The sequence below is a fragment of the Sciurus vulgaris genome, assembly GCF_902686455.1.
Source record: "Sciurus vulgaris genome assembly, chromosome: 2".
Lineage (NCBI taxonomy): Eukaryota > Metazoa > Chordata > Mammalia > Rodentia > Sciuridae > Sciurus > Sciurus vulgaris.
In genome coordinates, this window is record NC_136462.1 from 91196829 (window position 1) to 91221418 (window position 24590).

The following is a 24590-nucleotide window of genomic DNA, read 5'->3' on the forward strand; positions in this document are numbered from 1 at the left end:
GGTCTGCGACTGGCAAGAGCCAGAAAGGTGTGGGCCGGGAGGGGCCTGGAGCTCACGTGGGGACCCCGGGGCGGGGCCTCAGGCAGCGGGCGTCATGGCGGCGGCGGCTTTGGACGCGGTGCAGAGGGCGTTACGAGAGTTCCCGGCCGCGGCGCGGGGTGAGTGGGCCAGTGCTGCAGGCGCCCAGAGCGGGAGGGGTCCGGAGGACCGCCGACGCTCCGCACTCCTGCGCGTGAGTGGTTGACGGCCCCTCCCTCAGCCAGCCGGTAGGTCCCCAGCTCGCTCCTCCTATGGTCGCACGCCCGCCCTCGTGGCTTCCTGGAGTGTGTGTTCATGTCATTTCAAGGCCTGGTGCGGTCTTCGCCGTGCTCCTGTTGTCATCCTGAGTTCCCATAGTCAGTACGTGCTTAATAAATATGGGCGGTGCGTTGTTGCTCTTCCCGTAAAGAAGTCTCATTTGTCTATAGGTGGTGGTGGGCTTCTCTCTCTGAACCTTTGCTGGAAGGAAACAGTCGTCCTTATTCAGAATAGACTCCTTCAAGCTTGTGGGCAGTGCAGAGTTTGGGGAGGATTGTAGACAGTTGTTCAAGTGAACCTGGTTCTTACCCCTGCTGGGTTCTGTTTTTCTTTACCCTTTTCTTTCTTCCTTTTGTCCTTCCTCATTCCCTTTCTTTCCTTCTTTCTGGTTTTTTTTTTTTTTTTTTTTTTTTTTTTTTTTTTTTTTTTTAATGTATTTGTATCAGTACTGGGGATTGAACCCAAGGACACACTATCTCTGAACCCTTTTTATTTTGAGATAGGGTCTCACTAAGTTGTCCAGGCTGTCCTTGATCTTGCCATCCTCCTGCCTCAGCCTCCTGAGTTACTGGGATTACAGGCCTGTACCACCAGGCCTGCCTTTCTGTTTTTAAATGACCCCCCCCCCTTCTTTCTTTTTAACGATTTCGTACCATTAATCAGCAACACAGGCATCTGACCTGAGTATTTCATGTAAATAAAGTAAGCTTCCCAGTATCAGCCCCACTTTGCATTCTTCCAGAAAGATTCTGTTTATATTCATACATCCACATGATTGTACTCTTTTATACACTTTTTTTGCATTGTGCATCCTGGAAGTCATTCCACATCTATCTCATTCATTTCTGTGAAATAGTGGTGTGGTTCACTGAATCAGCCTATTATTGATGGGCACGTCAGTTATTTCCAGTCTATTGTTTTCAATAATTGTACAGCTAATACTTGCGTGTTCATTTTTTTAACAATTTTTTTAAGCAACTCAATGCGCTAGGCTCTGTTTAGTGTATTTGAGATACATCATTGAACAAACAAAACAAGCTCTTAGAGCTTACATTCTAGGTGAGGAGACAGCAACCACACTAAACATGTAAATCATATAGTTCAAGTAGGTTAGAAGACAAGTGCAGGGCCAGCAACTCCTTAGGGGAGAGAGTACTTGTGGCATTTAGGGAACAGTGCCTGGAGCAGTCTTTGTGTGCATGCGTGAATATTTTTGTTGGTTAAATTCTTAGAATTATTGGGTCAAAGGAATTGTTTAGATCCCTTTGAAATTCTCTTTGAAGCCCAGGAGAGAAAAGTAGCCATTCCCTAAAGAACGAAAAGCAAATAAAATTGATATGTAGAAAATTCTAGGAATAGAGAAAAAAAAAAAAAAAAACAGTTTTCATATGTTTTATGACTCTCATGACTGGGAGTGTAGCTTAGTGGTAGAGTTCTTGCCTGGCATGAATGAGGCGCTAGTTCAATTCCCAGAATAGCAGGGGTAAAAAAAAAAAAAAATCCCAGTGAGCACAACAAGATTTACTGAGCCTCAGCCCATCTGCTTGGGAGATGGCAGGTCCCATCTTGTCCCCACCCAGTAAAAATAAACACACATGCCAGGTTTTTCATGTTCATTTTTCCTGGGCCCAGCAGGTCTTCTCATTCAGTTTCAGTTTCTGATGATGAGACATTTGCTTTCTGACTGACTGTGAGGCAAGGATGACCAGCATAAAGACACAGCATGAGAGGTGGAGCATGACCTTAGAGGTGAAAATGAATGCCATGGCCATTTTGAGCAGGTTGTAGTAACCACTGACTGGGACCAAGGAGGATGATAGTAACAAAGCGAAGGTCTGTGTCCTTGTAAAAATCAGGAGAAAGACATTCCCATCTGAGCAAGCAGCAGGAACAGAGTCTGGCACTGCCTGAGTTAAGAGGGTATGTGGTAAGGGGAAGGCAGGAGTCAGGAGCAAATCAAACTGGAAAAGTAGGTTGGGCCTAATGATGGAGCACCTTGAATGCATGCCAGAGGCAGACTTCTGTAAGGAGTAGTGGTAAGCCATCAAAGAATTCTTTACTAGGAGGAGTTGAGATTGTATTTTCAAATAACTGGGATCAGATGTTGTATACTCAGAGGGAGTAGAATTAAGCCAGAAAAACCAGTTGAATGGTTTGATGGTTTTAGTGCAGAAACCATCCAGCCAAGATGTTGGAGACTTTCATTCAATTATTAAGAAAATATTTACTGTGTGCTAGATACTGTTCTAGGGATGCATCAGCAAATAAGATAAACATCCCTGCTCTTACGGAACTTTCAGTCTGGTGAGGGAGACAGACCCATAAACAATTTAAATAAGTGAAATATATAGCATGTCATATGGTGATATAAATGCTAAGAAGAAAAAAAAAGAAATTTAAGAATTGGGAATGGATTACAATTTTAAAGAGTAGTCAACCCAGCAACTCAGGATGCTGAGGCAAGAGAAATGCAAGTTCAAGGCCAGCCTTAGAAACTTAGTGAGACTCTGTCTAAAATATTTTTAGAGCAGGACTAGGGTAGAGCACTAGCTTAGCATGCTTGAGGCCCTGAATTCAATCCTTAGCACTGCAAAAAAAAAAAAAATTAATGAATAAATAAAATAGTCAAAAGCACTCAGTGGTGGAGCACCGGTGAGTTGAATCCTTAGTACTGCAAAAAGAAAAAAAAAAGTTGTCAGGGAAGGAAACCTCAATATTGTAACATTTTAATGAGGGCCCCCAAGTAGCAGAGGTAAAAAAGAGATGGTGGCTTTGAGAAACAGTTGGTAGGATGACAGGAGCAACTGAGGATGTCATAAATAATAGATTGCATTTAAGGATGATGTAGGACCACTGTAGACATCCACACAGGTGGTACACTGCATAAGCTGCCCAAATACACATAGTGACCCTGGGCGTCTAAGGATGATGCTTCTGTTCACTGAGACCCAAAACACAGTTTAGCCCTTATTTCTTCTAGTATTTTCATCTGGTACCTTGTCTCCCCAGGTAGATTATAAGCTGCTTGAGATGATGATTATAACATCCTTTGATATCCACACTGACCAGGCCAAGTGTGAGCACATTCTAGGTGCTCAGTATGTATCACTTTTGGAGTGGTCTTTCTAGAGCCTCATCTCATCCAGACCAGCCCAGGGCCTTGGGCAATTGGACCTTGGCCTTTGGCCTGTGGCCCTATGCCCGACTTATTCTAGACTTCCCACCACCAATTCAGTGGCTCCATTTCCTAACAGATACTGGAAGATTGGCCCTCCAGTATGGGGAAACCAAGTGTCCACTGTGTAGAGCCCAGACATAGACCCATGGAGGATTTGGGTTATGGACTGAACAGCAACCCCTGGTGGCCCATCTTGGTGTGTTCCTGTGTACTTTATGCTGTCTTACTTCAGTTTCTCACTCTTCTATTCCTGGTTGTCCAGGGTCCCATGGTCACCAGTAGCATTGCTTAGTGACACAGTATTGCCTTCCCAGGGAGGGCATTTCTTATGCAGGTAATAGGGAAAAGACTGAGTGCTGCTGTCCCTCCCCCCCATTTCCTTCTTTCTCTCAGAACTCAGTGTGCCTCTTGATGTGCCTTACCTGGATGAGGCTCCTACTCCACTCAGCTTCTACAGGGACTGGGTGTGTCCCAACAGGCCCTGCATTATTCGAAATGCCCTGCAGCACTGGCCAGCCCTCCAGAAGTGGTCCCTCCCCTACTTAAGGTGGGAACCTCCCTGGGTTGGTGGGTGGACAGTGATTACTGGCAGCGGGGCATGAGCTGAATATCCATTCCTCCAGAGCCACAGTGGGTTCTACAGAGGTGAGTGTGGCGGTGACTCCAGATGGTTATGCGGATGCCGTTCGAGGGGACCGCTTTGTAATGCCTGCCGAGCGCCACCTGCCCCTCAGCTATGTGCTAGATGTGCTGGAGGGCCAGGCCCAACACCCAGGAGTCCTCTACGTGCAGAAACAATGTTCTAACCTGCCCACTGAGCTACCCCAGCTGCTGCCTGATCTGGAGTCTCATGTACCCTGGGCCTCTGAGGCGCTGGGTGAGTGGAAGGAGGTGGGGAAGGGGTGTGCAAGGTGATCTCTGGCCAGGAGGCAGGGCAGGGATGATCTGGGAAGGAAGAGATGAGCCTGCTTGTTCATTCTCTCCCTTTGCTATTTATTTGGTCCACACATTTAGGCCTGTGGGGTTAGGTGCTGCCCAGCTGCCTGCCCCAGGCCTTGACTTAATAATAGATGAATAAGGAAGCACTCCCTACTTCTTCCTCTTCCTCTTCCCTCTTCTTGAGATTCCTTTACTACCACCCAGCTCTTTGCTTAGCATTCCTGTATGGGGGCCAAGCTAGCATGGCCTCCCTAATTCACCATTTGCCCCACAGGAAAGATGCCTGATGCTGTGAACTTCTGGCTGGGGGAGGCAGCTGCTGTGACATCATGTATGTGCCAGAGAAGGAGCTGGAGGGGCAGAGGAAGGGGAGATGAGGTCGGGTGAGGAAGGTCAGGCTGGACTGCAGATGACCTGGCTCTTCTTTCTCATTTTCCCTTGGAATTCTAGACTTGGGCACCACAGGTCTCCCCTGACAACTGAGCTGGGTGGCCGCCCATGGCTCTGAGACCAAAGTGCACCATTGTTTTTTTCTCTAGATCCTTGAAGGCTCTCTGAAGGCTAACTAGGTCAGGAGGGAATTTAGGAGAAACCTGGTGGCACCACTTCCCCTCTTGGTGGAAGTGAGCCCATAGCCTGACCAGCATCCAATCCTTGGTATGCTGTGTTCTGCCATGTCCACAGCATCCTTGGTGTCTCCTTGAGCCAGCTGACCCTTTGTGATCTCTTCCTTTTGCCATAGGCAGTCTTGGGGTTCAGGGTTGAGGTGGTTGGTTCCCCTCTATCCTCCACACCTCACCCCCAGGCTTTACTTGTGTTGACAGTGCACAAGGACCACTACGAGAACCTGTACTGTGTAGTCTCAGGGGAGAAACGATTTTTGTTACATCCGCCCAGCGACCGGCCCTTTATCCCTTACGGTAGGGGACATGGCCCAGAGTGGGCTCTTGGGAGCAGGTGGCCCACGGTGGAGGGAGGACAGCAAGATCCTGGGTAGGCTGGGGCCTAGGCCTAAAACATGACCACAGGTCTAAGGTGCACCAGAACTCCCAACCCTCTGGCTCCTGTACCTAGGGAACATGTGGGAACATGGCTGGGGTGGGAAGGAACTGACAAATTGCAGGTCACTTGAGTTTCCCTACACTCTTCTCCCTTGGGCTTCAGAACTGTACACACCGGCAACCTACCAACTAACTGAAGAGGGCACCTTTAGGATGGTGGATGAAGAAGCCATGGAGAAGGTGACTGTTTTATTCCTGGGTTCTGGGGAGGGGAAAGAGCAAGAACCTGAACCTCAGAGGGTAAGCACAAAAGATCTGGGGAGGTGATACCATCCTCTGGAAAAATGTAAGTGTGGGGCCTTTCCATGCTAAGTAGAGCAGGGTTCATGGTGTTTAGCTTAGGAAAGTAGAGAACTGGAGGACCAGGAACCTTGGGGACTGCTTCCTGGAAACTGCTATGTTCCTAGGTGCCCTGGATCCCACTGGACCCACTGGCTCCAGACCTGACCCAGTACCCCAGTTACAGTCAGGCACAGGCCCTTCACTGCACGGTGCGGGCTGGTGAGCTGCTGTATCTACCATCTCTGTGGTTCCACCATGTTCAGCAGTCCCATGGCTGCATTGCTGGTGAGGAACACCCAGGCCACCCAAGGGAAAGCCCTATCAAGGCCCAGCAGGGCATCTTTGGGAGAGGTTGGGGGCTCTAGATTAAAAACAGGGACCCTCATATTCACATCTCTGTTCTCCCCACAGTGAACTTCTGGTATGACATGGAATATGACCTCAAGTACAGTTACTTCCAGCTGCTGGACTCCCTAACTAAGGCTGCAGGCCTTGACTGATGTAGCCCTGATGAATACTGCTAAGGACATCTTGAGGGAAAGGTTGACCCCTCCTAGATTGGGTCAGTTCTAGAGCTAACTGAGAGTTTAAGTACCTGCCTGCTGCTGGCCCAGGGTCCAGCTTGATCAGCCTTGGATGATCTTGGGATTTGATCAGGAGATGCCAGGCAGGTTTGAGTGAGAGTGCCCAGGAAGTTGCCACACAGGTGAGGAGGAGTGGGGATCAGGTGCAGCAGCACCTCTTACCAGTGTGGTGACTCTGGGCAAGTCACCACCTGTTGACATTGGTGTCCTGGCTGTAAAGTGGAGATAATAATGGTTCTACCTCACAGGGCTGCTATGGGGATGATGATATCTGTAAGGTCCAGCATGGACCAGCACAGAGGAAGTGGTCAATAAAAAGTAGCTGTGATTCATTCGTTCTGATATTCCTTGTAATTTCCTGTGGCCTGATGAGGGCTTGAGGGTTTAGGTGAAAATTTCAGGGTAACCCTGATTGGGGCTGCTGGCCAGATCCAGGCCCGGGGAGCTGTTTGTTGCCCAGTCCCCTTCTGTGACAGCCTGTGCAGCCCCTCCATGGGAAAAATGGACTGACCTCAGTCTTAAAATTGCCTGATTGGGTCCTCCTTGGTTCAGGGCCTCTAATGCTATTCCTAGCTTTACCCTGGCCTGGTTTGCTCTTATCCCCTGGCTCTATGACTGCTGGTGGGATTTCTTGCCCTGGGGTAACCTCTATTCCACAGCAAGCACTGGCAGGAAGGGACAAAAATCCTACTCTTTCTGGGACCATCCCTCTGAGGATGGATTGGTTTCCACACTAGCGTCCCTCCGCACCTACCTGAAGAGCAGGAATGCCAACCCACCAGCCTTATCCCTGGCCACCCACCTGCAAGGGTGGAGGCAGTCCAGACATGGCTTTGAAGGGCTATTTTATGTGACAGCCACACCCCTGCCAGTTGTGATGGAGCCTGAGGTACTCCTCTTAGATTGGCCAAGCCTCCAGTTGGGACTGGGCATTCCTGTCTTGCTGGTGCTGGGAGGTTGCGAAAGACCCTGCTGCTGAAGGTGCTCAACCCCTCTGCTCACCACTGCTCTGGGACCCATTCTCTGCTTTCCTTCTGCTCAGCCCCTGACATCACCTCTCCTAAAGCTCCCTCCTTAAGTTAAGGCCAAATGGGGCAGGCCCAGATGGTGATGACTGCAGAGTGGGATCTCTGGGAACAAGAGGGTGTCAGTGGCTCCAGGACAGGCTTAAAGTGCCCCATTTCCTGGACAGGTGGCTGGTTCAGTGGTGGGTGTTGGCCTTGGGTGGAGTGAAGGAGGCATATGGGAGGGGCTAGGGATGTGCTCAGGGCTAGCTCGGGCACCCTGGCTCTGGATTAGAAGCTGGCAGTCCTTGGTCCTGTGGCTACTGCCTCATCATTCCTGCTCCTGAACTTGGCCTCATGGCTCTGGTAAGGCCTTCCAGGGCATTGGGCCCTCACTGCAAACCTAGATCCCTATCCAGGGCCTATTGCTGTTTCTTAGAGAAGCTCTGGTCTTCTCCAGGTATAGCAAGGGGTATTTGCTGATTGCAAGATCAGACCAGTGAGCAGTAGCCAAAGGAGAATCAGGGACCTGGGTGAGGGATTACCCCAAGTTCTTTCTGTCCTGGGAATGGGCTCCAGGATGACCTCTTGGATTTGGGCCTTGGGAACTCAGAGGCTCTCAGCTGCTGTCCTGGGGCTCCAGAAGGAAGTGGCTGCTTGATGTCCTTCTGACTCAGTTGCTTGGGATGTGAGAGCCCCAGGGATGCCACAGGTGGATGAGCTTCCCCAGCTCTGACCCTGTCCCTGTGAGCTCCCTGGACTTAGTCCATCAACACTCTCCCAGAGGCAGGACTGAAGACCAATAGGAAGTACCAGTTGGCACAGGCTTCCTCTGCCCTGGCCACTGGCCAGCATTTACATCCCCTGAACCAAGGAGTATGTTTGGAGGGAGCTCAGGAGACAATTATAGAACAGAGAACCCATTTCCAGAATGGGGTGGACAGTATGGGAAGCAGTTCATTCATGGTGCCCAAAGCCCTGACATTGCCTCTTCACCTCCCTTGATAGCTTATATCCCAAGCTGCCCAAGGCCAGACTCAAAACTGCTCAGGCTGGAGTGCGTGATGAGGCTGTGGGGTGGAAGGATGCTGTATTCAGGAAATAGAAGTACCTGTGCAGGGGCGAGGGGTGCTTAAATTGGAGCTAGCCTGCCAACTAGTCTCAGACAAGTGGCTATTTCTCCATGCCTCAGTTTCCTTGTGGATTGATCCTAATGGAGCCCCTGCATAGGGTGGTCATGTGATGAGTGAGTTCATGTATCTAGAACCCTTGGTGCAGAGTTGGACAGAACATTATATAAATGTGGGCAGGTGTCATCAAGGAGATACCCTATCTTCTGTGGAGTCGGAAGTTGATGGGGTGAAGGGTGGACCTGTGGTTCCTTGTGGTTCAGGATTAGGCCTTGAGGGACTATCCCAGCCTCCCCTATGGCCCCTGACATTGTTGGCCTCATCTACCTGCAGCAAACCTACACCCTCTCCCTCCTCTGTAGGCAAAGGTGCCTGGCACCTGCCTGCTCACTGTGCGTGTCCTGCAGGCCCATGGTCTGCCTTCCAAGGACTTGGGTGAGTGTGCTGTTCCCCTGGCCCTTTGTTGGGCCAAGGGAAGTGAAGAGTACTGCAGCTGGATTCAGTGGGCAGTATCAGTGGGAAGAGACAGGAGGAGGGGTCCTGGAAGAGAGTGCTGGGAGGAGATTCTCGGTAGAAGGTGGCAGTGGGGCCACCCATTAGACATGAGTCTCCACGTGATGGAGACTGTGGGTGGCTGGGCTGGAAATGACTGTTGGCCATCACTGCACACTTGTCCATCCTCCCTGCAGTGACCCCCTCTGATTGCTATGTGACTCTGTGGCTGCCCACCGCCTCCAGCCACAGGCTTCAGACACGCACCGTTAAGAACAGCCGAAATCCCATCTGGAATCAGAGCTTTCACTTCCGAATCCACAGCCAGCTCAAGGTGGCTCCAGCATCAAAGCCAGCTCTACTCGCCATCCCCATGAAGCCACTGCCACCTGTCCTTTCCCAGCCCTTCATTGCCTGCCCTACCCACTTTCCCATCATACCCCTTCTTTCTGCAGCCTTCTCACTCTGTTTCCCTTCTAGAATATCATGGAATTAAAAGTCTTTGACCAGGACCTGTTGACCAAAGATGACCCAGTGTTGTCTGTGCTATTTGATGTGGGGACTCTGCAAACTGGGGAGTTCAGGCACCAGAGCTTCTCACTGAGCTCACAGGCAAGGCTGTACTCAGGGCAGTGGGGCTCCCCAACCTTTGCAAGGGGGTATTTGGAGAGTAGCCAGCCCAGACATCTGTTGTATCCCAGACACCTATGCCGGCTGGGAGTGACTTTTCACCAAGGAGCAGCCTTTCCTCAACCTTATTTGGCTTCTTAAACAAAGAACAGCTTTCTTGGAGCAACCCAAGGAAAATGGACAGAGCAGCCTGGAGAAGGACAATGGCCCTTCCCTCAGGCCCCTTCTTTCACCTTTACTTCAGTGTCCCCAGCTGGTGTCTGGTTGGAATCTACACACACACACACACACACACACACACACACACACACACACACACACACACACACAGACACACACACACACCCCTCCTTATTCTTTCTAACTTGCTTCTCTTTCTCCCCAGGGTAAGGAGCGGCTGGAAGTTGAGTTTCAACTGCAGAACCTGTGAGTTGGGCTACGGGGCAGTCCCAGGTGGGAGTGGAATACTTCCTTCTGGGAAGAACAGTACCAACACTCCCAGAGCAGGCGCCATTCCCTGGTGGAGGAGTGGTGCCCAGGGCTCGCTCTGTGGGGGTGAGAACCTGGGTTTCTTCCAAAGGGTCATTGAGGGCTCTTTCCAGGATGGACTGTGTGGAGCAGCTTGTCAGCAATGGCATCCTGGTGGTGAGTCAGGAATGGCGCTCGGGGTGATTGGGGGTCCTCAGGAACTCCCTTACGCCATCTCCTTGCTCTTCTTGGGTCTGAAGCTCATGCCCAAGGCTGCTTGCGTCAGAGTAAGCTGACTGGGGGCCTCTGGGATGTCAGTGCCTTGAGGGAGTGCAATCTCAAGCAAATGCTAGGTAACTGGGGGCCAAGGTAATGAAGTGCTGAGGAGGAGGAAGCAGGGTGCTGGGAGGGTGAGGTCCTGGAACAGGGGTGGGGCTGATGCCTGAGGAGCTCTCTTAATAACGCAGGCCCGGGAACTCTCCTGCTTGCATGTTCAGCTGGAAAAGACAGGGGACCAGAAGGGTGAGTCCCCAACCTATTGGGACAACCCTCTACCTTCATTCCTTATCTTCCTCCTTTCTAAGGGGAAGACACTAGCTGCCTTCAGTTCCCAAAGTCAGGAATAGGGGTTAGAGGATAAGTGTGCTGGGGCTTCACAGGAGCCAAGATTTTCCACTTCGTTTTCAGTGTGGTTTGGGCTCCAACTTCCAACCTGGACCAGCCCTCCATTTCAGAGAGGAGAAGGAAATGTCCTCCAGGAATAGTGAGGGATGCCATGGCAGAGATCCTACCCCTGTCCTCTCTGCTCTATTTCCTATTTCCAGGGTCAGAGTCCAGAGTTCAGCTTGTAGTTCCAGGGGCCTGTGAGGGGCTTCAGGAGGCCTCTGTGGGCACTGGCTCTTTCTGTTTCCATTGCCCAGCCTGCTGGGAACAAGAACTGAACATCCATCTGCAGGTAATGGCCTCATTCCTGGGCGCTAGGTCCCCAAGCTACCCTCACTCCATCCACACCTCCTCCCAGCCTGACCTCTGCTTGCCTATACCCCACCTCCTTTACCCTTCTCCCTGGGAGAATCAGGCCCCTGGGTACAGTGTATGGGGGTCCCTGTTCCTCTCCCTCCTGTTCCTTTTTTGCTGCCAGGAAAATTGGTGGAGCTCTTGCTGATAGGGAGAGTATAAGGATTCATGGGTGTTCTCTGTTCCCCCTGAAGAATGACCCTCAGGAACAACTGAAGGTGCCACTACAGAGCCTGCCCACTGACCAGTTGGTGCGACTCATCTTCCCCACATCACAGGTACTGGTCACCCAGTGGAGGAAAGCTCAATGTCCAGACAGGACTAGCACTGACCCTTAAAGGGAGAGGCCTGCTTCTGTAGCCACTCTCCTCAGGCTGTGGCCTGAACAAGCACTAGGGCCAGGCTTTGGGTAAAAGGGTGGCTCCTGTGGAGTTGGTTGGGGACCTGACAGTGTGGGGGGCCATCTAAGGGTGCTCTAAGGCTGGGTGAGAGGAAGAGTTGGAGGTGACTGACCTTTGCGATGGGGTTTTCATGGTTTTTAGGAGCCCCTGCTGAGGGTGGAACTGAAGAAAGAAGAAGGGTGAGAGGCCTGGCTGGGGCTTGGGAAAGCAAGCGGGCAGGGGTGGCGAAGGTCGAGCATCTGGCCTGCAGGAGTGATGGGGAGAGGTGGGGAGCTTGCAGCACACTTGCCCCTCTGGGCAGGGCTTCCCTCACAGGTGGAGCACACAGTGCCAGGAGGAAGCCTCAGCACAGAAAGGTATTTGTCTTAGTGTTTTCCTTTTTGTTTCTGCTCTAGTTCGAGTGGTGCCAGTGCCTGACACTTGGGAAGCCCTGGATAAATATTTGGCTAAACAACGGGGCGGGCGGGGGAGTGAGGACAGTAGCAGGGTTTGAGGCACAGAGAAGGCAAAGAAACTAAGGAGATGGGAAGTTGTGCTGTTTGGGTGGGAGCTGTTGTGGATGGACCTTAAATGCTTTCTTTTTTCTTTTATAATTAAAAAAAAATTTTAAACTACTTTTTAAAAAATATTTTTAGTTGTAGACACAATACCTTTATTTTATTTAATTTTATGTGGTGCTAGGATCGAACCCAGTGCCTCACATGTGCTAGGCAAGTGCTCCACCACTGAGCCACAACCCCAGCCCCTTAAATGCCTTCTTAAGAGGAGTTGCCATCAGCACCCACTGTCTTGAGAAGTAACTTCTCACCATATGGGGAGGAGGGCATTGGACCTTCTTTTCTGCCTGCTCTGTTGTCATTTTTGGAATTGGTGGGTAATGGAGAGAAAATGAGACTTGGAAGTGGGATTCACAGTGTCGGGTCCCTGCATCTGGGACCTGAGTGGCCCTTTCAGTTCCCATATTCCCAGGTCTTTGTGGGTATCCATGTGTGGGTCTGGGCTCCCCAAGTTCCATTCACATGTCACTGTGTCAGACTTCTGAGCCTCAGCACACAGGAGCAATGGTGTGCACTGAGGAACAGGAAATAGAGAGGGCAGCGAATTGAGGCAAGCCCAGAATTCCCTTTCTCTGGTGGGTCTGGGAGCTGCATCACAGTCTCTTCTCTTCCCCCAGCCCACGAGAGCTGGCTGTGCGCCTGGGCTGCAGGCCCTGTGCAGAGGAGCAGGCCTTCTTGAGCAGGAGGAAGCAGGTGGTGGCTGGGGCCCTGAAGCAGGCCCTGCAGCTAGACAGAGACCTGCGTGAGGATGAGGTGTGAGTCTGGGCGGGTTTGGGTGGGGCAGTCCTGGGGTTGCTTGGGCCCAGGGCTGAACACAAACTGGTTGTTTATAAGTAGCCCAGAGCTGGTGCCAACCTACACCTGTAGATGCTGCCTGCCCTGCTCTGTTTCCTCTTGCTTGACGCAGTCAGCAGAGTGTTGCATGAGGCACCTGGAGCTTGTGGGCAGGAACCCCTTCTGGGCTGGCTTTCCTTCTCTTTGTTTCTTGGTCTTTACCCTGGTTCCGGTGTTGGGAGTATGTCACTAACTGATTAGTGACATAGACAGGTGGTATGAGGATGGCTTCCTGGCATGGGTGGTCTCATGAGTCTAGGTTAAATACTAGGGAATGACATCTAGTAAGTGGAGGGAGAGGGCTATTTGGGAGACTTTTGGGTTTGTACTGGGGCTTCCAGAAAGTGATCCCAGAATCTTCAGGGCCTGGGGGAAGAAATGAGGGCTATCTATCAGGCTCTGGAGCCCTCATAACTGGAGAAGCTCAGCCCTCAGGAGGCCCTCTCTGACTCAGAGCTGGCCCAAGATCCCCTGTCACATCTTGACTGGCCTTATTGTGGAGCGAGCTGAATGATCCCATGACTTCCCACCTTGCATGACTTTTTCCATCCCTCAGGTGTCTCTAAGCCTAACTGTCCTTTCTTCTAGATCCCAGTGGTAGCTGTTATGGCCACTGGCGGAGGGATCCGGGCAATGACTTCCCTATATGGACAGCTGGCCGCCCTGAGGGAGCTGGGCCTCTTGGACTGCATCTCCTACATCACAGGGGCTTCAGGCTCCACCTGGTGAGCTGGTAGCAAGTTGAGTGCTGGAGGCTATGGATGGCTGGTTGGGTTGGGGGAGTGCTGGGGTAAGGTGCTGCCAGGCCCCAGAGGCTCTTAACAAATTGGAAGGGCTGGGAAAACATGTGTGCCAGGGAGAAGTGAGCTCCAAGACTCTTAAAGGTGCCTGCCAGGGGTGCCTCTTGTCCTAGTAGAGAAAGCTAGAAGCGTGGGATCCTTAAGTGACAACCCCTTTCCCCTGGGCTTTGGCTTTTCCCAGGGCCTTGGCCAACCTCTATGAGGACCCAGAATGGTCTCAGAAGGACCTGGCAGGGCCCACTGAGTTGCTGAAGACCCAGGTGACGAAGAACAAGCTGGGCGTGCTGGCCCCCAGCCAGCTGCAGTGGTATCAGCAGGAGCTGGCCGAGCATGCCCGCCTGGGTCACCCAACCTGCTTCACCAACCTGTGGGCCCTCATTAATGAGGCGATGCTGCATGATGAGGTGTTGGGGGTAGACCCTGGATGGGGTGCAAAGCCAGGGAAGGGTTTAGAACTCGAGCCCATCCCCAGGTGAAGGGTGGGAAGGGCTGCAGGCACTAGGGAGCTGTAAGCTTAGGTGCTGATCATCTTCCCCCAGCCTCGTGACCACAAACTTTCAGATCAACGGGAAGCTCTGAGTCGTGGCCAGAACCCTCTGCCCATCTACTGTGCCCTCAACACCAAGGGGCAGAGCCTGACAACCTTTGAATTTGGGGGTGAGTGGCCCCAGAGCTGAGACCTATGCTCTTTTGGGTAGTGAGATAAGGGATAACCTGGCCTATGTAAGAGATGGATCTTACACCCACATTGCCTGGTCATTTCCCGAAGGCTGTCATCCTACTAGGGGTCCTCAGGCCTTTGGGATGGGGCAAGAGCCTTGTGTTTTGCACTTAAAGTCACAGCAACAAGTTCTGAGCCCCCTGATCACCAGGCTCCCCTGAAGTGAAGTCCATGGTGGATGACGGGTGTCTGAGGGTCCCAGGCCCCCTGGCTGAGTGTATGGCTTCCTTACAGAGTGGTGCGAGTTCTCCCCCTATGAGGTCGGCTTCCCCAAGTATGGGGCCTTCATCCCCTCAGAGCTTTTTGGCTCCGAATTCTTCATGGGGCGGCTGGTGAAGCAGCTCCCTGAGTCCCGCATCTGCTACCTGGAAGGTGAGCAGCATCTCTGGCTGGAGAACTGGGTGGAGCAGGGAGAGTGGGTCTTTAGCCTGGCCAGCTCAGCCCCTGGGAAGTTTCCTGGTCTAGGAAGGGCCATGAGGATTGTGATGGGGTTGGGGGACTCTTCCCCTCATGTCCCTCTCTCAGGTATCTGGAGCAATCTGTATGCAGCCAGCCTCCAGGACAGTTTGTACTGGGCCTCAGAGCCCAGCCAGTTCTGGGACCGCTGGGCCCAGGATCGGGCCAGCCTGGGTAGGTGCTCAGGTTTCTTTATAGGGTGCAAATGGGCAGCCAGTTGGGGGTATGTTTGGGGCTTGGCAGAGGTGGCTCTTGGGTTTGGGGACCTCAACTGTTCCCCCTCCAGGGTCACCACAGGGGCTGGGATAAAGGGTCCCCCCTTCTAGGGTCACCATGGGGCTGAGATAAAGATTTGAGGATTCTCCTTTTCCTCTACCCTCTTCTTGTCTGTATAGACAAGGAGCAGGTGCCCCATCTGAAGATAGAAGAACCACCCACAAGGGCTGGCAGGATTGCTGAGTTTTTCACGGACCTTCTGACAAGGCGTCCACTTGCCCAGGCCACTCACAATTTCCTGCGTGGCCTCCATTTCCACAAGGACTATTTCCATCATCCTCACTTCTCCACCTGGAAAGGTAGCAGCCTCTGCCTGGTCTTGACTGACTAAGCCTAAGCCTTGGGGAGCCCACATGCATTCGCTTTTCCCCTGCTTGGCACCATTCCCTTTGAGCCCAGTGCCCCGAGCTGTAGGGTGCAGGTACTCCTTTCTTCTCTCCTTGAGTTGGAGCTGTAGATTGTGGGGGTGCTTCTTCAGCAGGAAAGCAGGGGCCCAGGGGCAGAGTATCTCCTCTGACCAGTGGTAAGACTCACTGTCAGCCCAAAGGAGCCCTCAATCAGTGACTGCTGCTGCCCCTGCTCCATCCCCACACCTTTGCAGCTACCAAACTGGATGGGCTTCCCAATCAGCTGACACCCATGGAGCCCTACCTTTGTCTGCTGGATGTTGGCTACTTTGTCAATACTAGCTGCCCACCCCTCCTGCAGCCCACCAGGGATGTGGACCTCATCCTGTCACTGGACTACAATCTCCAAGGAGCCTTTCAGGTTGGGAGGGTGTGGGTGGGCTTCTCACAGGACTGAAAGGTTGGGGCAGGAATGGGCAGTGGTGGGCCAACTCCAGCTGGGCCTGTCTTGGTCCCTAGCAAGATCTGCTTTGGACCAGTATCTGGCCCAGCTTCCCTTAGGAGGCATGGCAGTGACACCATGTGGAATGGGACAGACCGTTAATTCCCCACCACAGAGAACTTGCGTCCTCTGATGCCTTCTGCCTGCCCTGCAGCAGCTGCAACTCTTGGGCCGGTTCTGCCAGGAGCAGGGGATCCCATTCCCACCCATCACACCCAGCCCAGAAGAGCAGCACCAGCCTCAGGAGTGCCATGCCTTCTCTGACCCTGCCCAGCCCGAAGCCCCTGCTGTGCTGCACTTCCCTCTGGTCAATGACTCCTTCCAGGAGTACTCGGCCCCTGGTGAGTCACCCGCCACCTTCATCCTTCCTGTCTCTCCTCAAGTGACCCAAGACCAACCTCCCCAGCGCCCTTCCCCCCTTACAGGCTGCAGTCTCTCCACAGGGGTGCGGCGGACACCTGCAGAGAAGGCAGCTGGGGAGGTCAACCTGTCTCCTTCCAACTCCCCATACCACTACACAAAAGTTACCTACAGCCCAGAGGACACAGACAAGCTGCTTCACCTGACACATTACAATATCTGCAACAACCAGGAACGGCTGCTGGAGGCCCTGCACCAGGCCGTGCATCGACGGAGGCAGAAGCAGCAACATAGACTTGAGTGATGCCAGGGAGGCGCTCTGTCTCGGCTCCCACCTGGTCCCCACCAGCTCTGACTCTGAGCTTGCTCCCCATGTTCTGGGGCTCTAATGCCCACGCACAGCTCAACCACGGTATATTCTGAGGATCATCTAGAGGTGGCACTGAAGCCACCAACAACTGTCATAGCATCCAGGCTGAAGCCTGTAAGCAGAGAGGCTGGGCCCCTCCTCCTTCAGAAGGCTGGGAGTGAGGGACCTGGCTCATTATGGCTGTAGTTAGGGCGAGGCTTTCTGTGGAGAAGACCAGGGCTACCTTTTTCACGGAGTGGGGTTGGCGGGGTTTGGGGCTCAAAGTTTCCTTGACAACTGTGGGAAGGGATTGGGGAAAAGAGGCCAAATGGACAGAGTGAAGTGGAACACTTTATACATTACAGAGACTCTTGCAAACAGGAGTGCTGTCTGAGATTATCTGTCACCACAGACTCTTGGTTGTATACGGCCAGGACTGGCTTAAAAAGCAGATTGACACACTGTCTCCCCAGGTACCTGATATAGTGAGCTCATCAGGACAGACTTCCCTCAAGGAGCAGGTCAACTGCTTGGGTCACCCTTTCTAAGCGGGGTGAAGGACAGTGGAGCCAAGGGTCACTGCTGCTGTAGCCCTGGCCTTGCCTGGGTGAGCACTCTCCCAGGCTATCCTCTTCATCCATGCAGGGACCTTGGGGGAAGGCCACAGTCCAGTCGAGGGTCTGTTTCCTGCCATGTGGTGGGGTTGCCAGACTTGGGATCAGATGAACCAAATAAAGAGACCAATAAAAGTGACATAACTAGCAGCTTGTAATCATGGTGGAACCCATCTAATAGGAACTGTCTATCCCAGAAGCTAGTCCTGAGCAGCCAGGGTAAGGATGTCCTTTGCCTGTAGCTGTCATTGGTTCCCTAGAAAGAGTCTTTACTTGGTGTTGCCTTGGGGTTTGCTTCAAGGCCCAGGCCTGTTGAATGGAGAGAGAGACAGTAAATAATAGGGACTGACCACCCCAGAATCTTCCTTGAGCACAGTGATCCAGCTGTCTGACCTCCCTTGGAACACTGCACCTGCTTCTAGGAGCTGACTGGCAACAACAGTTGTGTGAAAAAAATGGGAGGTAATTTCTTTGATTCTCATGACCCAACTTGCTATAGGTGCTAGACCTGACCGAGTGACTCTTAGGTCCTTCTCTAGGCATGTGTCTGGAGTCACAAAGCAGAAAAAATGGTTATCCTGGTATTTTCAGAATTCACTGTGTCTAGGACAAATCCCTTTAGCAACACATCATCTGAACTTGGAACCCATGGGCTCTGCAGGAGTCAGAGTGGATGATTACATCAGAGACCATAGCCATGGCTGCCTCCTGTTACAGAGCACATGGCTGTGTGTGACACAGACTCATACTGGGCTTGGGGGCCCCTGTATGGACGATTGTACCCTGCCTGTCTCTGACCTCTCTCTAATGATCCTCCAACCCAGGTTGGAGGTGCCCCCTCCATTGGTGTGGTGGTGGGAAAAATGTGGGTGAGGTAGTCGAGTATCAGAATGATGCCAGGATCTGGCCAGGCATGGTGTTGCAGGCCTGTAATCCCAGTGGCTCGGGAGGCTGAGGCAGGAGGATCACCAGTTCAAAGCCAGCCTCAGCAAAGGCAAGATGCTAAGTAACTCAGTGAGACCCTGTCTCTAAATAAAATACAAACTAGGACTGTGAATGTGACTTAGTGGTTGAGTGCCCCTGAGTTCAATCCCCAGTACCAAAAAAAGAAAAAAAGGGAAAAAAAAAAAAGATATCAGGATCTACAGGAGGCTGAGGACCTGCAAAAAAAGTGCCCTGTGCTTCTCTACTTCAACCTGCATGTTTTCCTAGCCTTTGCATTTTTTGCCCTTGGCCTATAATTTCATGAACATGCTGATATCTTGGCCCTTTGTCCCTGGGAGCAGGACTGAGAAAGCAGGAGAGGATGGGGGCTGAGAGCAGGGGTATGAGCAAAGGGGCAGATGGTTGGGATGTGCTACAAATGAACACTGTTTTTGAAGAGGAAAGAAGTGGAGGGAGGCCAGAAAGGACTGTGGCTCTAGACAGAAAAATCCAGGTGAGCTTTCCAGCGAAGTGCAAGGGAAGCCTGGGATACCTCCTACCTGGGGGCTGGCTAGAGCAGGAAAGGCCTTGTACAGCCTCCGTGGCAGGGCTGAGCATCTGCTGGGTCTGGCCCAGTGTAGAGAATGAGGCAGGCAGGGCCGAGGTGGGGTGAAGTTCTGGATGGTGACAGTCATGTCTGTGGAGAAAGAGCCTTGTGGCTTGGGCTCTGCCATCACAGCTGTGAGGGGTTTGCACCCAGAGTAGGGGTGTTAGGGCATTCTATTTCCCATGGATAGATAGAGGGTCTCAAAGGCAGGGGACTCCCACACCCCAGCAGAATAGGTCAGAGTTCCAGGACCTTGGGTGTGGGAATAGCCTTTGTGCCAGTCCCTGAAGCTCAGACTTCCCCCACCGCCACCTACTCAAGCATCCTACCTGAGCAGAGCAGCTGCACTTTCTGCCATGAATCTTGCTTTAGGTTCAGGGCTGAGATTCTGGGCTGTAGAGCAAGGGAAAAAGAACAGTTACCTGGCCCAGACCCAAGCCATCCCAGGCAGCCAACTCCCCTGTATGTCCCTTCCTCCTGCCCCTGGAGGTTTTGCCCTGGTTTGTGGAGTCCACTTGCATCCCACGTGGACAATAGCATGGGTGAGCCACTTCCCTGTGCATCCTGTCTCCTGGACACAACACAGCCAGGAGAGGTGCAGTGTGGAGGAGTGGGAGATGCTGAAATACTGAAGAAACTTCGGGTCTCTGGAGTTGTGGACAGATGTCTTGGGATAGAGTCTGGGGGAAACTGAGGAGTGGGGTCAGACCGCAGGACATTCCCTGAACATGCTGTCTGCACAGAGCCTTGCCACACACCAAAGGCCAAAATGGTGCTTTCTGGTGTTCCTCCTGGTGGTAGAACTGGGCTTGGTCACTGTTCACCAGACGCATCAAGGAGGTGGCATTCAGAATTGTCTGAGGATTAGGGAAATCCCTCAGGAGCAGATAAAGCAGAACCTGGAATATCCTTGACAGAACAGAATCCACAAGGATCCTTGCAGGAAGGGTTTGTGTGTGGGTCTCAAAAGTGGTAGACTGCAAAGGGGGCAAAACAGGAATAGGAGGTCCCTGGGGGTCAAGACTGGCACTACCTCTTGCCAATTATCTGCCTGACTTTGAATAAATTACTTAACCTCTCTGGGACTTAAATTCTTCGAGGGAAGAGAATAAGTCCCAGGTATTTTGGGGGTGGGGGGGTGGGGCTAGAAAGACTGGATATGAAATTTTCCAATGTCAGTTGTACTGGGAGCTTGGGACCCAGGGAATCAACACCCTACCCCTGCCATCCCCAGTCTTCCTTAACCCACCTGCTGCACTGCCCACGGCTTGCTGCCAGCTCTCAGCCTGCTCTTCAGATGGTGCTGCAAACAGGATCTCTGCTCCGCTGCTTGGCCTGCCATCCAAATAGCCATGGGTCAAAAGCAACCCCTGCATCTGGCCCCTCAGTTATGTGGCTGCTGCTGGAGGCTGGGCTGGAGTCAATCTCACCTTGAGAACACATGCTTGCTGTCCTGGTGGTCCTTCAGCCTCTCACACTGAGCTCCCTCAAGGTCATGGGGGATTGTGGAAGCCACTTTCTGAGGAGAGAGGAGGTACAGGGTAACTGTGGGCATCTACGCTTTTCCCTGTGGATATCTTTCTGTTGTCTGACCCCTTAGCCTTGTCTCCAGCCCTCAAAAGTCAGTTCCTTGCTCCTTTTGCTGTCTGCTACCTCCACTGCCAGCCAAGGTCCCATAGCAATTGTCCTATGAGCTGGCGGCGTGAGTGAGGTGAGGTGGCGAGGTAGCACACAAAGGGAAGGCTACAGCCAGGTCTTGTCAAAGCCTGTCCATGTGTCCAGAGCCTTCTGGGAGAAGTTCTAGGCTGGTAGAGCCAGGAGGGGCTCCAACAAGGAAACCAAGAAAAGTATGAAGAGCAGGAAGGGAGGAACAGCCCTACCCGCTTCTGGGTGGGTCTGAAGTAAACTTGAGAGTAGGGGAGTTGGTCTATTCAAATTCACAAAGCCAAGCCCAGGTGATGCTTAATGGTTTTGCCAAGGAGAACTGCGTGGGGAATCTTCCAGCACTTACCTTCCTCCCTCCAGGCAGAAGCTGCTGCTTAAGCTCCAGAGACCCCATCATGGCATGGGCACCCTTTGCCTCCTGAAAAGATGGGGTCAGCACAATGATCCCCTTCTGAAAGGTCCTCCTAACCTGCTCCTTCCCCACTTTTTCATTTCTAATGACCCTCAACTCTTATGGCCAGTGTGCCCAGCTCCCTGCTGCTTGTTCCAGGGTATGGGTCCTTACCCCCCATGGCCCTGGTCCTACTGGGCTCCTGCTGTCTGGCTGTATAATCCAAGAAGATGCTGGTGGTGAGGGGAGGGCTTGGTCCAATGGGGACACCTGGCTGTAGTTCCCTCATCTCAGCCAACTGTGTTTTTGGCACCCTGGAGTCATTTGACTGCCAGCTCTCCTAAGTGTCAGGCCCTGCATCTGCTCCAGCAGCTTCTGTTCCTTCTCAGAGGATCAAGTGAGCCAGATGAAGCCTTGAAAACTCAGCAGGGTTTTACAAACACCAAGAGGGTGCTTTTTCTCTCTGATGGGGTTTTCCCGAATATGCCCTGAGAGGGTGAATGCTGGCAGCTATGGGGAGTCCTGACTTACAGGCTGAGACTATCCCCCCGCCCCCCGGCCCAGTTTTCCAGGTGTACCAGGCCTTTGCTTGCCCCTTGCCCCAGCTCCCCCGCACCTCTGTCGTTTTCTGCAGCTGGGCAAACTTCTCCTTCTGCGCTGCCAGCAGCTTTTCTAAATTCCTGTGTCTGTGGAGCAGCCGCTCTACCTCTGACACTGAGTGCTAGGGAGAAGCAAGTCAGGGCGAGATCCAATTTCTTGGGTGCTGAGAGCCTCTCCTCACCCTCCACAAACCAGCCAGGGTGCCAGTGAGCGGAGCAGAGTCTGTCCTGGGCCATGGCTGCCAGAGGACACCTGGCTCTGGGCAGGTCTCCACTCACCCCACAACTGGGCTCCAGCAAGAGGCCCTCCTTGGAAGCCAGCCAGGCCTCTGCCTGCTCCAGACCCTGCCTCAGCTTCTGCAGGTCCCAGCTCTCCTTGCAGCGTTGCTGGCACAGTGTCCACTCTGCCTGGAGCTCCTGCAGCTGCCAATGCAGCTCCTGCAGATTCTCAGCCACCTGGAAGGGAGTGACCGCTGCCATGAGAGCTGGGCACCCATAGCACTCCCACTCCGGCAGGGCAGGAGAATCAGATAGAAAGCAGAGGGTCCTTCCCCACTGCAGCCTCTCTGTCCCTCCTCCAGCCTTCCTGTCCTGCTGGTTTCCATATGTGCAAGGGGTTCCAAGGCTTTGGGAAGTTAGGCTCATCCCACCCTCTGTGCTCGCACCTCCAGGGACATAAAGTGGCCATCTTCCACCAGCTGCTGCCCTTCCTTCTGTACGTCCTGGGCTTGAAGGCAGTGCTCTTGGATTTCTTGCCACAGGTCCTCATGTTGCCCAAGAAGCTGCTCGGCCCCCACCATGTCCCCAGCCAACTCCTTTGAGGACACCAGCACCTTCCTCTCCTGAGCCCATGCTCTGCAGGGAAAGGAAGCTTCTACCAGAGCTGGTAGGGCAGCCTGGGGAACAGGGCAGAGAGAGTCCTGCTCCCCACAAATCCAGGATGACCCCCATCCCTCAAGGCAGAGCTGAACCAACTGCCAAGGCAGAAGACCACCTACAGCAGTTCCTGACAGCGCCCAAGGAAGGCATGGCCCTGGGCAGCCTGCTCCAGGTACTGGCCCCACTCCTGGGCCTTTGCCTCCAGGGTGGCCCAGGCCTCCTGCACCTTGGCCAGCTGCTTGGTCAGGCCCTCTTGAGCCTCAGGGTGCTGCTGGCCTAGTCGACAGGTTTCCATCTGTACCCGTGCCAACTCCTTTTTGATAGCTGCCAGTTCTCTCTGCAACCAGAACACAAGATCAGGCCACAATCTCCCCTTTGGACCCCCATTCATGCATGCTCCCCATTCAGGAGCCCAGGCCTCTCTAAGGAGCACCCTCCACTATGCTTTATAATCTGGTCCAAGTTTCAGGGTCCTGAGGGAGAGGGCCTTGGGTTCTGGGGGGAGGCCCACGTAGAATCCTTGGATAAGGGCTCGCCTGATGGCTTCTGGGGAGGGGCTGAGATGGACAGGTCCTTCACCTCTGACCTCTGGAAGGTGCTCAGATGGGCAGTCCCTGGGCAAGGCCCTCACCTGCAGGCGCCTATTAGGCTGGTGCTGCAAGGGCTGCTGCACAGATGACAGGTGGTGGCTATGGATCTCTCCCTCAATCAGGGAAGTTTTCTCATGTATCCAGCCCTGGAGCTCTGTGGCTGCTTGCTCTAAGTCACGAAATTCCCGTGCTGCAGCCAGGTTCTGGTAGAAAATGGAGGCCCTCCTGGAGCTGAGCTTTGCTCCCAGGGCCCCCTTGTCCCTGATACATGGTCTCCTCAGCCACCTGCTTTCCAATGGGGATGGAGAGACTCATACTGAACCTCCAGTACAGAAAATGTTCTAGACATGGCAGCTACACCATGAACGTGATGTTACTGGGGTTGAGAAGGAGCTTTCAGTGCCCATCTCATGGGAAAGACAGGCATGAGGCCCTGGTGTGTTTGAGGACACATCTGTCCATGTGAAGAGCAGGCTGGCATGTGGGGGGCCTAGGCAGGCCACAGCTGTGGCATTTCTGCTGGGGCCAGGACAGGAGGAGTGGGCCAGGACCCTTGGGCTATGGGGACTGTCAAGGACTTAATGAGCTGGGCTGCTCTCACAGAATCCAGCAGCTGTGGTCAAGAGCTAAGGTTCTGGAAGAAAGCTCATTTCCTGGGGGGTGGCGGGGAGGGGGAAAGAGAAGAAGGAAGGAACTTTGGAGGAAAATGGGGCAGGCAGGGGAAGGAAAGATAGTGGACTGAGACAGACGCTATTACCCTATGTATATGTATGATTACACGAATGGTGTGAATCTACATTGTGTACAACCATAGAAATGAAAAGTTGTACCCCATTTGCATACAATGAATCAAAATGCAGTCTGTAAAAATAAAGATTTAAATTAAAAAAAAAAAATGAAAGCTGATTTCCTTGGTGTACAAACCCACTCAGAGCATTGAGAGTAGAGGAATAGGTGAGGAAGAAGGGGCTTGGCACCACATGGAGTTAAATGTGTGACCGATGAAGAGAAGGGCAGAAGAGAAGGGATAAGGCTTGTCTTATTAGAATGAGAGCCCATGCTAGGGAAAGGGAAGCTGGCCAGACACACTACCTGCTGCTTCTTGGAGCTGTGGACAGTACTAGGAGGAAGCCAGATCAGAGGAGAAGCTCGATGGGGGAGACTTAGGCTCCCACCTGCTTGTCTTTGGGAGTTAGAGCCAGTACACGCAAGCACACACTCTCCACAACCGATGGGACTGCTTGTCTCTAGTCCCAGCATCGAGCAGGACTGCCCAGCCCCTTGGCTACCTGCCCAGCCTGGTCTGTAGGTGCCTACCTCTGCACGTGCTTTGATTGTTTTGTCCAGCCTCTCCCAAGTGGCCTCAATGCGGCTCTTCTGGGCTTGAATCTGGGGATAGTACCTGGGTGCTCCCTTTTCCAGGGGCCCTGCCAGGTCTCTCAGGGCCTGTATCTTGGCCTGCCCCAGACTCTGGATTTCCCTGCTGAAAGCACCAAACTTCTCTTCCAGAACCTGCAAGGTTATGGGACCAGGCAGTGTCACTCTGGAGGTCGTGTCTAGAAGCCTGTGGAGCTCATGAAGAGCTTGGTAGGATCTGATGTGTACATAACCCATTAGCACTGGTTCTAGAACCACA

General features: G+C 52.8%; 2 protein-coding genes across 9 annotated transcripts in view; one reads left to right on the forward strand and one right to left on the reverse strand.

Annotated features, from left to right (window-relative positions):
• Nucleotides 1-9: 9 nt before the first annotated feature.
• LOC306654836 (bifunctional peptidase and (3S)-lysyl hydroxylase JMJD7) lies at nucleotides 10-18287 on the forward strand. Of its 8 annotated transcripts, XM_079128763.1 has the most exons (25): nucleotides 10-158; nucleotides 3869-4022; nucleotides 4099-4352; nucleotides 4689-4745; nucleotides 5239-5334; nucleotides 5579-5655; nucleotides 8838-8910; nucleotides 9165-9301; nucleotides 9448-9579; nucleotides 9983-10023; nucleotides 10200-10242; nucleotides 10533-10587; nucleotides 10890-11020; nucleotides 11277-11360; nucleotides 11625-11662; nucleotides 12658-12793; nucleotides 13463-13599; nucleotides 13856-14078; nucleotides 14214-14331; nucleotides 14630-14767; nucleotides 14921-15025; nucleotides 15247-15426; nucleotides 15729-15895; nucleotides 16131-16317; nucleotides 16420-18287. In XM_079128763.1, the coding sequence occupies exons 1-25, from the start codon at nucleotides 95-97 to the stop codon at nucleotides 16638-16640; spliced, it is 3048 nt and encodes a 1015-aa protein (XP_078984889.1). In that variant the 5' UTR covers nucleotides 10-94; the 3' UTR covers nucleotides 16641-18287. The 8 variants fall into 8 exon arrangements, 3 of the variants coding, with proteins under 3 accessions (XP_078984889.1, XP_078984887.1, XP_078984888.1); XM_079128761.1 differs by lacking the exons at nucleotides 3869-4022; nucleotides 4099-4352; nucleotides 4689-4745; ... (3 more) ...; nucleotides 9165-9301; nucleotides 9448-9579 and having other exon boundaries at nucleotides 10-232; nucleotides 16420-17855; XR_013762072.1 differs by lacking the exons at nucleotides 9983-10023; nucleotides 10200-10242; nucleotides 10533-10587; ... (11 more) ...; nucleotides 16131-16317; nucleotides 16420-18287 and adding exons at nucleotides 5883-6042; nucleotides 6169-6319 and having other exon boundaries at nucleotides 9165-9587.
• Nucleotides 18288-18458: 171 nt separating this feature from the next.
• Nucleotides 18459-24590, reverse strand: part of SPTBN5 (spectrin beta, non-erythrocytic 5) — a 46992-nt gene continuing 40860 nt past the window's right edge. Inside the window, exons 58-68 of the mRNA XM_079129693.1 lie at nucleotides 24272-24466; nucleotides 22996-23157; nucleotides 22484-22701; nucleotides 22151-22340; nucleotides 21765-21941; nucleotides 21503-21607; nucleotides 20842-20913; nucleotides 20261-20349; nucleotides 20080-20165; nucleotides 19160-19223; nucleotides 18459-18920 (exon numbers count right to left, since the gene is read on the reverse strand). Coding sequence (XP_078985819.1) covers nucleotides 18491-18920; nucleotides 19160-19223; nucleotides 20080-20165; nucleotides 20261-20349; nucleotides 20842-20913; nucleotides 21503-21607; nucleotides 21765-21941; nucleotides 22151-22340; nucleotides 22484-22701; nucleotides 22996-23157; nucleotides 24272-24466 — 1788 coding nt within the window. The 3' untranslated portion in view covers nucleotides 18459-18490. The remainder of the gene's footprint in view (nucleotides 18921-19159; nucleotides 19224-20079; nucleotides 20166-20260; nucleotides 20350-20841; nucleotides 20914-21502; nucleotides 21608-21764; nucleotides 21942-22150; nucleotides 22341-22483; nucleotides 22702-22995; nucleotides 23158-24271; nucleotides 24467-24590) is intronic.

Coding starts and splice junctions, on each gene's coding strand:
- LOC306654836 (XM_079128763.1), top strand. CDS start 95: ATGGCGGCGGCGGCTTTGGACGCGGTGCAGAGGGCGTTACGAGAGTTC. Junction 10,243..10,532: donor TCAGCAATGGCATCCTGGTG/GTGAGTCAGGAA, acceptor TTAATAACGCAG/GCCCGGGAACTCTCCTGCTT. Junction 14,768..14,920: donor CCGCATCTGCTACCTGGAAG/GTGAGCAGCATC, acceptor TCCCTCTCTCAG/GTATCTGGAGCAATCTGTAT.